This window comes from Heterodontus francisci, chromosome 35, assembly GCF_036365525.1.
Source record: "Heterodontus francisci isolate sHetFra1 chromosome 35, sHetFra1.hap1, whole genome shotgun sequence".
Taxonomy (NCBI): Eukaryota; Metazoa; Chordata; class Chondrichthyes; order Heterodontiformes; family Heterodontidae; genus Heterodontus; species Heterodontus francisci.
The window spans coordinates 43306202-43323047 of NC_090405.1; the positions used below are offsets into that span (position 1 = coordinate 43306202).

The 16846-nt window shown below is 42.3% G+C and overlaps 1 protein-coding gene across 1 annotated transcript in view; it reads right to left on the reverse strand.

Annotated features, from left to right (window-relative positions):
• The window catches only part of rec114 (REC114 meiotic recombination protein), a 43676-nt gene extending 29731 nt beyond the window's left edge, over window positions 1-13945 (reverse strand). The window contains exons 1-2 of the mRNA XM_068015436.1: window positions 13775-13945; window positions 9655-9747 (exon numbers count right to left, since the gene is read on the reverse strand). Of these exons, the coding sequence (XP_067871537.1) occupies window positions 9655-9747; window positions 13775-13945 (264 nt within the window). The remainder of the gene's footprint in view (window positions 1-9654; window positions 9748-13774) is intronic.
• Window positions 13946-16846: the final 2901 nt, after the last annotated feature.

Genomic DNA, 16846 nt, shown 5'->3' on the forward strand with positions numbered 1-16846 from the left:
CTTTGGTGTGCAATCTTAATGTCACTCTGGCTGAGACCAGTTAACTCAACACAATTATCACAGGATCAAACATGAGACATGCCTGGTTTCAATGACGCAGCTTCTCACTGCCTTAACTTGCTTAGTCAGGAAGTCTGAAGTCCCACTTATTACACCTAACTTTGTAATTTTCACTTGCTCCATTTTTAACTGCATCAAATTGAGGACAATACACAGAAGTGAGCTCATCAAGTTGTCACATAAAGGAAGATAATATTCTGCAGTAAGCACAGCTCCTAAGTTTGATTAACCAGGCAAGAATGCTATCATAGAACGAACACAAAATGATTCCACATTAACGTTGGTGTACGTATTATACAAGCTGGATCCAGTCCCATTTATAATTTCTCTTCTGACTCCATTTCCCTCTTGCTACTGGTTTGGTTGCTTATTATTCACCAGAAAAAGCCCTTAAAAACATTGGCTGCAGTGCATTCAGCTACCTAGACCCCAAACTCTGGAATTTCCTCCATATACCCCTCCACCTCTTTCTCCTCGTTGAAAGATGTTCTTTAAAACCTACCTCGCGACTAAGGCTTTTGATCATTAGTCCATGTCTCTTCCTTTGGAATCAGCATCAACTGTCATGTGTTCGATTTCCGATTAAGTAACACTGACGCCATACAAGTGCCAGGCAGTCCAACGGGAGAGAGAGTCTAGCCACCTCCTCTTGACATTCACGGCATTACCGTCACTGAATCTCTCACAGTCAACATCCTGAGGATTACCACTGGCCAGAAACTTAACTGGACCAGCCACATAAATAGTGCGACTAAAAGAGGTGAGAAGCTGGGTATTCTGCAGCACGTAACTCCCCTCCTGACTCCTCAAAGTCTTTCCATCACTTTTTTTTCTTTTCTTCTTCTTTTCTTCTTCTTTTGGGCCTCCTCATCTCGAGACAATGGATACGCGCCTGGAGGTGGTCAGTGGTTTGTGAAACAGCACCTGGAGTGGCTATAAAGGCCAATTCTAGAGTGACAGGCTCTTCCACAGGTGCTGCAGAGAAATTTGTTTGTCGGGGCTGTTGCACAGTTGGCTCTCCCCTTGCGCCTCTGTCTTTTTTCCTGCCAACTACTAAGTCTCTTCGACTCGCCACATTTTAGCCCTGTCTTTATGGCTGCCCGCCAGCTCTGGCGAACGCTGGCAACTGACTCCCACGACTTGTGATCAATGTCACAGGATTTCATGTCGCGTTTGCAGACGTCTTTAAAGCGGAGACGTGGACGGCCGGTGGGTCTGATACCAGTGGCGAGCTCGCCGTACAATGTGTCTTTGGGGATCCTGCCATCTTCCATGCGACTCACATGGCCAAGCCATCTCAAGCGCCGCTGACTCAGTAATGTGTACAAGCTGGGGATGTTGGCCGCCTCGAGGACTTCTGTGTTGGAGATACGGTCCTGCCACCTGATGCCAAGTATTCTCCGGAGGCAGCGAAGATGGAATGAATTGAGACGTCGCTCTTGGCTGGCATACGTTGTCCAGGCCTCGCTGCCATAGAGCAAGGTACTGAGGACACAGGCCTAATACACTCGGACTTTTGTGTTCCGTGTCAGTGCGCCATTTTCCCACACTCTCTTGGCCAGTCTGGATATAGCAGTGGAAGCCTTTCCCATGCGCTTGTTGATTTCTGCATCTAGAGACAGGTTACTGGTGATAGTTGAGCCTAGGTTACTTGCTTACAAGGCACAAATCAGGAGTGTGAAGAAACTGGATAAGTACAGCTACAAAACTACTGAAGTAGTTCGACACCAGCCAGAAAAAAGCAGCCTGCTTGATTGGCACCCCATCTGCCACCTTAAACATTAGAGATTGGCAATAAATGCTAGCCTTGCCAACGACATCAACATCACACAAAACGAATAAAAAGAAACACACTGCAGTGAAGCAGTTTGGATAGTTTTACTATAGTGAAGGTGCTGTATAATTGCCCGTTGTTGTTTATTTTGTTTTTGCTTACATTCTGTTCCTGATTCTGACCCAGACTGAAAAAAAAAATCAGTGGACACTTGAATACAATTACATGATTTTAAAAATGAATTACTGTGGAACCCCAGTTCTGGATCAAAATATATTCAACCCCATCTCATCAGCATAATCCTTTTCAGTAATTAAATACTGACGAAGACATTTAATTTCAAAGACCAAATGTGGAATATCTATCCGGCTGCTTATCTTCTTCCTTTAGCAGCATACCAATATTTCTTCTCTGGCAGCATATCAGTCCTCTTTGTCTCTCTCCCTCATTCCATCAAGCTCCCAGTTGATATTTGGCTTTATGTCCATCAGGTTTCCTTTTCTGCCATTGAGTACATAGTCATAAAAGGTGTCAATCTTGGCTCAATAGCAACACATTCTCCTGAGTCAGAGGGTCATAGGTTCAAGCTGACCATATAACCTGCAGATACTTCAGTACTGAGGGACAGCTGCACTATCACAACTTCTGTACTTCAAATGAGATGTTACACCAAGTAAGGTCTTGTCTACCCTCTCAGGTGGGTGCACAATACAAAGAAGAGGAGGGGAGTTCTGCCCATGTCCAGGCCAACAGTTATCCCCCAACCAACACTAAAACAAGATTATCTGGTCACTGTCACATTGATGCCTGAGACACTTTGCTGCCATGTTTTGTTACATTTAATAAATACACCATTGACCTATTTGGACACTTTGGGATTGTGAAAGACGCTATTTAAATGCAAGTTCTTTTTTTTTTAAATTCTTTTTTTAATCTTGCTTTCTTCTATTATTTGCAGTTCTGCTCACGTACTATTTAAGATACAGCATTCTTGCTTAATCCAGTTGATATGCCATCTATAAATGACATGAGAATTCATAATCATGAATACCAGCCTCAACTTCAACACATCTGTCACACTGAGAGAAACTTTGCTCTTTCTTCAATAACAGAAAAGTACCAAGGCTCTAGGGCCCACGCTTGAAATGTTAAGTTGCTTGCTCTCTCCACAGATGTGGCCCGAGTGCTTCAGAAATTTCTGTTTTGGTTTCAGATTTTCAATGTCTGGAGGTTTTATGCTGTGTGTTTGGATTTCTCATTAGCTTGGCTTTGAGAATCTAAATCATGGTGACAATTTTCTGCACAAGTCACACTTGTCTGACTTTTAAAAAGGTAATTGTCTATTCTGGCTGTCTAAATTCAGCGAGACACAAAATGCCTTGGTTCCATATAGCCATTGATGTATTTAAGGGAAAGCTAGACAAACACACAAAGAAATGAATAGGATAGGCTGATAGGGTGAGATAAGAGAGGTGGGAGGAGACTCATGACGAGTATAAATACTAGCATGGAACAGCTGAACACAAACTTGGATAACCTTTTTCTGATAAGTGTGTTTAATGACAATAACTTTGTTAAAAAATCAATTTTCTTTGAGCTAATTTAATTCACTTCCTTGATATGTTTATATCATGGAATATAGCAATTGAAGAAACCAGCTTTATTATTTTTACATACATTGAAAAAGAAACCAGTGAATAAAAGATTGACTTGTCAGTGAAGGTATTTTCCCATCATGGTAGCTACCCAATAAATTATTAAAGAACTTGGATGTAAATTAATTGCTTTGGCACTCTGGTCTACTGGGATTTTCCTGGCCTACATAACACTGTCAACTTAGCATAATCTGAGAGGAGTTTGATGTTTATTGGAATGTTAATTAACTTCCTCAACTTAAACAGTACATCATAGCTAAATCCTGATAAAGCCTGGGCTCACAACATAGTGAGAAGCTGGTTTTACAGCTTTTAATCACCATCTTCCATTGCACTAACTTTGGCAAGGGTGCATTTTCATAAGAACATAAGAAATAGGAGCTGGAGGAGTCCATTTGGCTGATGTTCTAGCTCAACTCCACCTTTCTGCATTTTTAAAAAATTCATTCTTGGGATGTAAGCGCCACTGGTAAGGCCAGCATTTATTGCCCATCCCGAATTTCCCCAACAACTGAGTGGCTTGCTAGGCCATTTCAGAGGGCATTTAAGAGTCAACCACATTGCTGTGGGTCTGGAATCTCATGTAGGCCAGACCGGGTAAAGACAGTGGATTTCCTCCCCTGAAGGGGAGGACATAGATGACTACGTGGGGGGGTAGGATCAGTAAGCTCGCGGATGACACAAAGATTGGCTGAGTGGTTAACAGTGAGGTTGAGTGTCTAGGGTTACAGGAAGATATAGACGGGATGGTCGAATGGGCAGAAAAGCGGCAGATGGAATTTAACCCTGAAAAGTGAGAGGTGATACACTTTGGAAGGAGTAACGTGACATGGAAGTATTCAATGAATGGCCTAACACTGGGAAGTTCCGAGGAACAAAGGAACCTTGGCGTGTTTGTCCAGAGATCCCTGAAGGCAGAAGGGCAGGTTAATAGGGTGGTGAAAAAGGCATATGGGACACTTGCCTTTATCAATCGAGGCATAGATTACAAAAGCAGGGAGGTCATGTTGGAGTTGTACAGAACTTTGGTAAGGCCACAGCAATTCTGGTCGCCACATTATAGGAAGAATGTGATTGCACAGAAGGGGGTGCAGAGTCGATTCACCAGGATGGTGCCTGGGATGGAACATTTAAGCTATGAAGAGAGGTTGGATAGGGTAGGGTTGTTTTCGCTGGAGCAGAGAAGACTGGGGGGGGGGGGGGTGACCTGATCGAGGTGTACAAGATTATGAGGGGCATGGACAGGGTGGATAGGGAGCAGCTGTTCCCCTTAGTTGAAGGGTCAGTTACTCGGGCACACAAGTTTAAGGTGAGGGGCAGGAGGTTTAAGGGGGATTTGAGGAAGAAATATTTTACCCAGAGGGTGGCGACGGTCTGGAATGCACTGCCTGGGAGGGTGGTAGAGGCAGGTTGCCTCACATCCTTTAAAAAGTACCTGGAGGAGCACTTGGCACGCCATAACATTCAAGGCTATGTGCCAAGTGCTGGCAAATGGGATTAGGTAGACAGGTCAGGTGTCTTTAATGCATCGGTGCAGACTCGATGGGCCGAAGGGCCTCTTCTGCGCTGTATTATTCTGTGATTCTGTGAAGGACATTAGTGAACCAGATGGGTTTTTAATGAAACTACTGGATTGTTATGCTTATCATTACCGAGACTAACATTTTAATTCCAGATTTATTAATTGAACTTAAATTCCCCTAACTGCCATGGTGGGATTTGAACTCATGTCTCTGGAAGATTAGTTCAGCCCTCTGGATTACTAGTTCAGTAACATTACCACTATGCTACTGTCCCTCATATCCCTTAAAATCCTTAAGTGTTCAAAAACCTATGGAGCTGGTGTAGAGAACGCCAAAGAGCTCATTCTCTACTCTCCCACCACAACAAACTGCACACATTTTGCTGAGATTTTGTTTTTAAATTAAATTCTAAAGGCATGTTGTGCTGTCGGCAGCCATCGGCATGCTCCATGTCGTTCGTGTATAATTGCCTTTGATAAAAAGGGTAATAAATTATGATGTCCAGAGAAGACCATTAACAAGCTCAATGACACAAGTACGTGTTGGCGCCCAAAAGCTTAGTAAGTAAGCGAAGGGCCCAGTACAGTGCTAAACAACACAGTTCTGAAGGTCCTCATGAAGGCGGCGCAGTGGTTAGCACCGCAGCCTCACAGTTCCAGCAACCCGGGTTCAATTCTGGGTACTGCCTGTGCGGAGTTCGCAAGTTCTCCCTGTGACCGCGTGGGTTTTCTCCGGGTGCTCCGGTTTCCTCCCACAGCCAAAGATTTGCAGGTTGATAGGTAAATTGGCCATTATAAATCGCCCCGAGTACAGGTAGGGGAATTGAGGAAAGGTGGGGATGGGGTAGGAATATGGGGTTAATGTAGGATTAGTATAAATGGGTGGTTGATGGTCGGCACAGACTCGGTGGGCCGAAGGGCCTGTTTCAGTGCTGTATCTCTAAATAAATAAATATATGTTATCGCAGCTAAGCAGTGGTCAGAGCTTGAAAGCTGGGGAACAATAAAAATCAACCAGAGTTCCCATTTCTGATTCGTGACTCGCTGTAAAGTTCGTCCGTGTGGACAATGAGTGAGAAAAGTAGCAAACTTAGTTACGATGTGCCCCAGGGAAAAATTGACCCGATAACACACGCTGCCCAGGTTTTGAAGTAAAGAATGGGCATTTAGGGAAGATACCAGAGTTGTCAGAATCCTGACAATATTTAGGCAAGAAACAGCAACATAAGATGGGAGAAGAGTGAAAAACTGAGGACTTTCTTATCTATAAAACAGCAAGAACAGGTGTCTGGCGCTCTGGAAATAAGACAACTGGTGTAATGGCACTTTTGAGAGGTTTACAATGTAAATATGCATGTTTACTGCCAGGTTATAAATGCCCAACGTTCCACTGCGCTGTTTTTTACAATTGGTAATCAGCTGAAATTATTTAAATGTACAGCTCTATCATGAGGGAAAGAGGCACTTGACTTATGCAAATGAGTACAGCTCACAGCTCTCGGGTGGTAAAGGGCACAAAACGGCAATGAAGGTCAAAGCATACAAGAGGTGCTTTATTCCAGCAAAACCGTTCAAGAAAAGCAGTGCAACAACTTCAAACCTATTTTTATCATGGAAGTGCCAAAACAGCATCGCCCAAAACACACAACTTCAAAAGGCCTAAATCGTTATTTTCTCAAGCTGTAACACATGCAGGAGGGCTTCAGGAAGCTTTAAATCACTTAAAACACAAGGCTAAGCTTAAATAGCACACATTTCAAAGTAGCATGCTCCAAGGGATATAAAGTGTCAAGGAAAAAAATAGATATCTAAACACTTCAGTCTTTCGAGTAAGAGAACTGGTCATCTGAGTCTTGTGTTTTTTTTTGGACTTTAAAATCAGTTGGAAGAAATATCACAGCAATATGCATTGAGTCCTCTACAGCAGTAGGGTTGTGTGCGAGAATCTGAATTGTTTGCTTCTTTGTAACAATCAAATGGTGCCTTTAATGTAAAGAGCAAATAGTTGTTGACATTCAATTAGGATTTTTCTTTTTAAATAAAGAACTGGTTTGTTCAATGGTGAAGACATGCAACAAATTAACTGAGAAAATCATTTGATTTTTATATGCAAATTGTCTATCTCAAACCGAACAGCCTTGCATTATTTCCCATACTATATCTGTTGCACTGATGGGAAGTTTTACATTTGTATGAAGTCTTTATTTCGATTTATTAGGGAGAAAGAATTGTATGATTTATTTGAGAAGTAATTCACATGCAATTTAGTTTTAATTTGAAAGGAGTAGGGCAAGAGAGAGACCTTATGCTTGCGCACAAATCTTTGAATGCGGCAGGACAGGTTAACAAAGCAGTTAATAAAGCATAGGGGATCCTGGGCTTTAGGAACATAGATTTTAAAAGCCAGGAATTTAAACACTAGTCCAGCCCTAGCTGGAGTATGGTGGCCATTCTGGGCACCATGGTTTCGGAAGGACATGAAGGTTTTTGAAAGGGTACAGAAGAGATTTATCAGAATGGTTGCAGGGATGAGAGATTAGCTATGTAGAAAGACTGGAGAAGTTGGGGGTGTTCTCGTTAGAATAGAGAAGGCAATGGGGAGATTTGATAAAGGTGTTTAAAATCATAGAAGATTTTAGACAGAGTAAATAGAGAGAAGCCGTTTCCAATGGCTAAACGGTCAATAACCAAAGGTCACAGATTTCAGGTGATTTGCAAAAGAACCAGAGGCCACAAGGAAAAACGAGTAGTTAGATATTGGGAATGCACTGCCAGACTGGGTGCTGGAAACAGATTCAATAGCAGCCTTCAAAAAGGGAACTGGATAAATACTTGAAGGTGAAAAAATTGCAGGGATCTGGGGAAAGAGCGGGGCATGGGACTAACTAGACTGCTATTCGAAACAGCTGGCACACATATGATGGGCAGAATAGCCTCCTCTTGTGCTGTACTATTTTATGATTCGTTATCATCGCTCGAGTTTGTTGTACAAATTTAGATTATCAGTCACAGAGGACAAATGTTGGATAACTCAAAATATGCATAAAGTACATTGGAAAAGTACAAATGCCTATTTTGTTAAAACACTCAAAATGTTCATGGCACAGGGCACTTATGCAACATCCAAAAATGCTGCGTAAACAGGACAATTATTCATAATATTATGTAATTTGACACTGCAAAGTTGGGTCGTGCACTTAATGCATTCACCACCCAGATGAGACCTCAGTAACCATCACTGGATGTAATTACACAGCAAGTTTAGCATGTGCAAAGTAATTTCTGCTTCACCCTGACCGTCACCTGGAAATGTAAATCTAGAATTGCTGACCAACCCAACTCCTGAACAACATGAAGTGAGATTGCCTTCAGTATGACACTGCATCGATTGTGAATCCAATAGTATTAAATCTAGTTAGTGAAATGTAACTAATGTACACTCTGCAAACCTACCGGACCCTAATTTTCTTTTTTTGAAGAGTGCAGATGCTCCCTTGCCTGCTGTCTATACACTTACATTTCTAACTCAGTGCATGGATGCAAGCACACACAGTGCTTTAACCTAAACAGGATGGGTACAGTTCCAATCAGGCAGCAACCAAGCAATGTAAGCTGGATTCTGCACGGCTGGAATCTGAACTGCAACTACCAGTCTCGCTCCAGGAGCTGCAGTGTAACTGTACCCTTACTCATAGCATCAGGACCTTGCTATTCAGACTTATCCTTGACTGATCAAAGACAGCATCCAGTTCCTATGTGACTTATGCACTTTGTTCCCAGAGTGACCCGATTGAGGATTCCTCTACAGCCTAGCCTGCCATTTTGTTACATCTGTAAAGATAGCATACACACACATCAGGGTAAAATTTGTTACCTTCTTGAGCACGCATCCCTTTATTTGCCAACATTGTACATATTTTTAAAGCCGAGAACAGAACTACTTCATTGTTTGCAAATAAAAATTTGTTCAAGTTTCATATTTATTGTATTTCACGAAATAATGCAGTGATGCTTACTTTTGTTTTGCACAAAGTATTTACCTATAGTTACTGTACTTCAATGATTATTTTTGTTTCTCCTTAATCCAGTGATTTCTTTTCTCCTCCATGCCGGGTCTCCATTCCAATTTCTGTCAGGGGCATCTGTAATGCAGCGATTCACTCACACACACACTCTGACCAAGATGATTACCTGCTTGCTGGAGATTTCTTTATTCTTCAACAAATATGAAGTTGCATCCCCCATATACCTAAACACCTGTAGCCGGTCCTTTCCTGTCACATCTTGCACCTTTCTAGTTCAGAAATAAACTGAGTGGCCATGTCCATGAGTTGCACTCTTGTACTGCACAGGGAGGGGAAGTGTCATGTCGTGATGTTATGGCAATCTAAACATCAAAACAACTTTGTCCTTGTGGATTTTCCCTACGTTAGACTGACAGCTGGACACGCTTCTATAGTCTGGGGAAGATATTTCAAATTCAAAAAATGATCTCTTAGATCAGCAACAAATCTCCACAGTTCACTTAATTATCCCTTCCCAAGTTGGAGGCAATAGACAGGATGTTGACAGCAAGGTTTCAGTGATTTGTAACTTACATCTCGAAGTGGAAAAACAACAGAAATCTGCTCAGCCACACTTACCAGTAGGGTTGCCCCACCTTGAGATATAAGGAAATGGCCTGACTGCACAATCGTCAAGGAGAGAAGACCCTTTTCTAGATTGGACTCAAAAACCTACAAAAAGCAAAATTGTTTTATTGCAATGATTAACAACAATATTGAAACTATTTTCACAGCATTTAATAATCCACATCTCCAACATTTCAGGAGATTCATGAATGTGCCTAGAATGCTTGCATTCTAACTTCTGAAACCGTAAGCCAGTTTGGAAATTTGTAAACCAACAAGTGTTCCACAAGGTCCACAAGTACTGTAAACACCTGCCTGCTTCCTGTTATCTCACACCCCTTCGTACTCCAGCTATCACCTCCCACTCAAAAATATACCATCTCACACCACCCTCATACACCAAACATAATCTCATACCCTAGGTATACTACCTCATGCATTTCGCTGTATGTTCATACGCCAGTCATAAGCTCACACCCCTCACATACCATATGTCCTATTTAATATCATAAGAATCTTTTTTTTTGTTTATGTAGGCTGCAGTACTACATTATGGGCACTTTAAACTGGTTACTAATCCCTGGGAGCAATTAGTCTAGGTGAAATGAATATACTTTCTGGTGCAAGAATCCAACATCAGTGGCTCATCAGTGTAAATATGGGTTTGTTTTCTTCTCTGATATCTGCAATTACATTTAAGGAAATACGGGGTGGCAGGGCAACTCTGGGAATAGATGTTATTACACCCAATTATTTCTTCTTCTTCTTCGGCCTCCTTGTCTCGGGAGACAATGGGTAAGCGCCTGGAGGTGGTCAGTTATTTAACCATTATTTAACAAGTAAGAAAAAACTCACATCCCACCAACATCGTAAAAACGATCTACTAGTCTACAGTCTTCCCAGATTTACATGTTATTTTGTGTTGTTACGACTAAGGCGGGAGGAGTGCATTATTTATTCTAGTTCCACTTCTCCACAGGTTGCAACCTTTTTTTCCTACTTCCGATTTGGTCAATCATAGACTTTACTTTTACCCCAGAATAAAATACACCAACCAGGTTTTTTTAATCAAAAACAACAACATTATTATAAAACAAGTCTTAACCAATAATGAAGTAAAATATACACACACAGATTGAAATATTAAAGCCCCTTATTTATCTTAGCCCCTCTCACACATACATACATACAGTGGTTAACCAGAAAAATAAAAGGGATTTTTGTTTTAACACTGTTGCAAAAAAAAACTTAGGCTGAATACTTGCTCATACTTGAAGGAAAGAAAAGGCATGGAAAGATGTCCTTTGGTTTGGTTTGGCTTGGCATCCCAGATGCATATAGACAGCTGTCACTCGGATTTTTCTAGAATAGTTCTTTCCAGGCAATGTTGAAGATCAGTTTGGGTAGGTTTTCCAAGAAATGCAGCTACAGAGGCTTCATATAGGTCTTACAGCAGAAATGTGGCAACAGGGGTTTCAGTTCCCACACATTCAATATGCAGGGTTTCTTCAAATACAATTGGAAAGCAGAAACTGACACACTGTATACAAGGTTTCTTTCCAAGAGAGAGAGATGAGCATGGTCTTCTTTGGCAGGCAAAAACCAACTGTCTTTTCTAACAATTCAAATTGAAACTAAAAACATTCCAGAAGTCAAGCCTCCAGAGCTCTAAAATCTTGACCTGTAATTTCTTTGTAAACATCTCTCAAGTCAAAAACAACCCCTGCTGGGTGATTATCCACAGACAGGTGCCTTCCAGTACGACTTGTTTACAAGCCATGTCCGGGAACCTTCTGGTGACTTTTTCTTTTAAAAACACAAAGTTCATCATCTCTTCAAGATTCCAGATGAATCAGTGTCCATAATTCAACTATAAGTCCCTAGAACATATTTTACAAAAAACAGAAGCACTCTCTTAACAGTGTACAACTGTACCACACCATCCAGGAGACTCTAACTATGCTGGTTGTTCCAGACTGGATAAAAGACTTTGGGCAAGGCTCTGAGGGGAACACACAGGCATCTTTGAATTCTAAAATAAAAACATAGAATGCTGATAATGCTCAGCAGTTCTGGCAGCATCTGTGAAGAAAGAAAAACAGGGTTAACGTTGCAAATCGATGACCTTTCATCAGAGCTGGAAAAAATTAAGAGATGCAACAGGTTTTAAGCAAGTACAAAGGCAGGGAAAGGGTTCGAAGGGGAGCAGACAATAAAAGGGAAGGACTGCGATAGGGTAGAAGGCAGGAGAGCTTAAGCGACAAAAGCGATGACAGTGTAATGCAAAAGGAGATGGTAAGGGGACAAGTAAAGAAAAAAGATGGGTTTAAAGGAAGTGTAAATAGGAAAAAGCAGCATCACCTACAGCTGCCGTCCAAAAGCAAAAACAAAATTATGGGGCGGAGGTTATGATCTGAAATTGTCGATTTAACTTCCTGTATTTGCAAAGTCAGCAGTCCCATAAAAAATTAGGACAAAAATAACTAGTTTTACAGCATTTGCCATCATATGTTTTTAAGTTTTATATATGCAAACCTCTGCTGAGAAATCTTTATGCCATGTGGCAGTCGTTTCCTAAAGCAGAGATACTAGCGTAGAAATTCATCTTGGCCATTAGCAAAAAAATCAGTGGTATTGCTTTGAGTCTGGAAGGCTGTAAAATGCCTTATTGAAAAATGAGGTGCTGTTCTTAAAGCTTACTACAACAATGTAGGAGGCCGAAGTCAGAGTGGGAGTGGCGCAGAAAATTAAAATGACAGGTGATTGGAAGTTGGCGCCAGACTTGCAGACTGAACGAAGGTGTTCTGCAAGGTGGTTACCTGATCTACATTTGGTCTCTCCAGTGTAGAAGAGACTGCAAGTGAGCAGCGAATACAGTATATCAAATAGAAAGCACAAGTAAATTGCTGCTTCACCTGCAAGGAGACCTTTGAAGTCTTTTTTGATTGACAATTCTGTAGCTACAAATTGAGTGCAGGTACGATTTTGCTATTTTACTATTGTCATTCTCTCTACTGACTATATTTAATGTAAGGCTGCAATTTAAATTCACATGGAACTTCTCATCAGATTGCCCAATTCGAAACAGAACATTTACTAATGAGAACGGGATAACCAGAACTTTTATTGATGGTTGAAAAATACCAGAGAAATTAAGTCGGAGCACAGGAGCAGATTTGTTCTTACTAGCGCAAGACAAAATATCTGTTGAGCACCTGCAGGCCTTCAAATAACTGCAACCCTCATATCCCAAATCCCCAATTACCACCTCCTAGCTCTCAGACAACATTCTTCCCTCAAATACTACACCCTATTTGTACCAGCTCCCACTCCAAAAACACAACACACTCCCCCTCCTACTCCACATTGTCCCAAAGCACCACATCCTAACTCACATTGCTCCAAATCATCCCGTGATCCCACATTTCCCTGACGCACTCCTCTCCAATCCCACATTCCACCCCCCCCCCCCGACGTGCCCCCTTAGCAAATATACCTCCCTTATCCCCCAATATACCTCCCTTACCCTACATTCCCCCAATATACCCTTACCCAACATTCACCTAATATACCCCCTTATCCCCAATATACCTCCCTTCCCCCAAATACCCCCTATATACCCTTAACCCATTCACCCAATATACCTCCCTTACCCTACATTCCCCCAATATACCTCCCTTACCCCACATTCATCCAATATACCCCCTTATCCCAACATGCCTCCCTTACCCTACATTCCCCCAATATACCCTTACCCACATTCACTCAATATACCCCCTTATCCCCAATATACCTCCCTTACCCCATTCACCCAATATGCCCCCTTATCCCCAATATACCTCCCTTACCCTACATTCCCCCAATATACCCTTACCCCACATTCACCCAATATACCCCCTTATCCCCAATATACCTCCCTTACCCCATTCACCCAATATACCCCCTTATCCCCCACTATGCCTCCCTTACCCTACATTCCCCAAATATACCCCTTAATCCCCCAATATACCTCCCTTACCCTACATTCCCCCAATATACCCTTACCCAACATACCTCATAATCCCCACCCAAATATACCTCCATTCCCCAAACATGCCACCCCTCACTTACCCCCTGCCCCTCTCTCTCTCACCTCCCAGGATCTCGGTCCTCCCCCCAGCGGCAGGAACCGCCCATACCGCTTCAGCGGCCACTGGATGCTGGACAACGCCGCCTGAACAGGGCTGCGTGCCGCCGAGATCCCCACCTCAGCCTCGGAGCCAGGGCCAGCCTCCGCCTCCCAACCGCCCCGAGCCGCCGCCATCATGATCATCAATGAGGCATAGGGGCCAATCAACAGTGAGCATGCAGAGAACTCACCAATCATGTTGGAGCACTTACAATCCGGACCAATCAAATTGAAGCGCAATTACTATTGGCCGATTGGACGGTGGGCGACCCAGTGTCCAATTAGGAAAGAGCGTTTTAGACCAATCAGACTACCGGTGGGAAATGATACATCCAATGAGTGCGCTGCGTTTTGTCGCTGGCTGGTCCCAATGTGTTAAATCCATTTGCCCTGTGGACATCTTACTCATGATGCCCTCGAGAAGATATAGATTAGATTAGATTAGAGATACAGCACTGAAACAGGCCCTTCGGCCCACCGAGTCTGTGCCGAACATCAACCACCCATTTATACTAATCCTACACTAATCCCATATTCCTACCAAACATCCCCACCTGTCCCTACATTTCCCTACCACCTACCTATACTAGGGGCAATTTATAATGGCCAATTTACCTATCAACCTGCAAGTCTTTTGGCTTGTGGGAGGAAACCAGAGCACCCTGAGAAAACCCACGCAGACACAGGGAGAACTTGCAAACTCCACACAGGCAGTAGGAATTTACAATTTCAAGGTCTAATACACCCAGTATAGTTACATACAATGTTTCAGTGTAGGTGGTGTAATAGAGTCATAGAGTCATTTACAGCACAGAATGAGGCCATTTGGCCCATTGAGTCCTTGCCAGCTCTCCACGGAGCTATACGGTCAGTCCCACTCCCCGGCTCGATCCCCGTAGGCCTGCAAGTCTATTTCTCTCAGGTGGCGAACCGACTTCCTCTTGAATTCGTTGATTGTCTACGCTTCCACCACACTTGTGGGCAGCGAGTTCCAAGTCATTACCATCCACTGCGTAAAAAAGTGCTTCCTCATATTCCATCCACTGCGTAAAAAAGTGCTTCCTCATATTCCCCCTGCATCTTTTGCCCAAAACTTTCAATCTGTGCCCCCCTAGTCCGAGTACTATTTGTTAATGGGAACAGTTTTTCCTTGTCTAACTTATCTAAGCCTGTCATAATCTTGTACACTTCTATTAAATCTCCCCTCAATCTCCTTTGTTCTAAGTAGAACAAACCCAGCTTTTCCAACCTTATCTTGTAACTAAAATCCTCCATTCCTGGAACCATTCTGGTAAAGCTCCTCTGCCCCCTCTCAAGGATCCTTCCCAAAGTATAGAGCAAACTCCTCAAAATTAGGTGAATGATAAATCCAAAGCTGCATGAATTCCTGGTAGAACAATAAAATGCATAAACTGAACCGAAGGATGAATAAAAACTCACAGTTTGAGTATTTGTAAACAGTGAACTGTTAAAATATATTGCATTACTTATCTTGGGAGACTGATAAACTCCTACAAAAATCCCTAATGTGCAGGAAATATTGTTTCGCAAAATCCCAGCGGATAACCTCTACTTGATGAATGCCCCCCTCCCCCACCCCCACCTTCAATATATATACATCTGAGAATTAAAATGAAATTTGCTATTTTACTACTCTACCACCAGGGCACAGTGGCAGCAGTGTGTACCATCTACAAGATGCACTACAGCAACTCGTTAAGGCTACTTCGACAGCACCTTCCAAATCCACAACCTCTACTACCTAGAAGGACAGGGGAAGCAGATGTACGGGAACACCACCACCTCCAAGTTCCCCTCCAAGTCGCACAACACACTGACTTGGAAATATATCACCATTCCTTCACTGTCGCTGGGTCAAAATTCTGGAACTCACTCCTTAACAGCACTGTGGGTGTACCCACACCACGTGGATTGCAGTGGTTCAAGAAGGCAGTTCACGATCACCTTCTCAAGGCAGTTAAGCCTTGCCAGCAATGCCCACATCCCATTAACAAGTTAAAAATAACCTAAATTGACTTATTTTTCGACTGTCCTCCATACACCAGTCTTATTGATTTTTAACCAAGCTGAACCCATCAAGGGCAAGACCACAATATATAATACAAGGTGAAGAGCAGTTTAATTGTTACTGGTCACTGATATCAAAGAGGGGACTGGACATAGAAACATATTATTAACACTACCTTATTTAAATACCCTTGCTATGATATAGTCAACTGCATGACAATATTAAGTGTTGGTAAACTGTTGGGTGTCACAGTAACAGTAAAACAGGGTTGCATTTGCTGTTCAAGACTACAATATATATTCCAGATTCATCGTCCACATTTAGTAAATCACTGGTAGACATCCGAGGGTAGAGTTTGGCTTGGTTGCGCTGGTTTTTTAGCAGCGTGACCAGCACAAAAGATCACGTAATTTTTAGCCCAAATTCTGTTCAGCGCAAATCGATTTTCCACACTCTTTTGTGCTACTTTGTAAAACGTCGTGCTACAAGCCAGACCAGCCCACAAAACTAAACACACTTCCAGGATGAATTAATCATCATTGCAAGTTTCCAGAAATGGTGCTTGTTTGCAGGACTTCAAGGAGGCTTTAAAATTAAGCTCCTTCTTTTGGGCACAAGGACATTAATAGGAATATTTTCAAAGCATTTTTAATCAATTTTTTTTTAGTTTAGTGTTGTGAGTGCTTCCATTTTTTTTGTTTAATTGTGAGAATTTGTGTTTTAAAACTGAAAAGATTCCATAGCTGCTGGAACTTTGTGTGTTTTTCAAAGGGAGGTCACCAGAAGTTATTTGGAATGAACTTGAAGACAAACAATTATTGGAAGGCACCTGTCTGCAGATAATTACCCAGCAGGTGTTTTTGACTTGGGGAAGATGTTTACAGAGAAGTGACTGGTCATGATTTATAGAGGTCAGGAGGCTTAACTTCTGGAATGTTTTTTGGTTTCACTTCGAATTGTTACAAAATGCAGTTGGGGATGAACAGAGGTTTGAAAAGGAGTTGGAG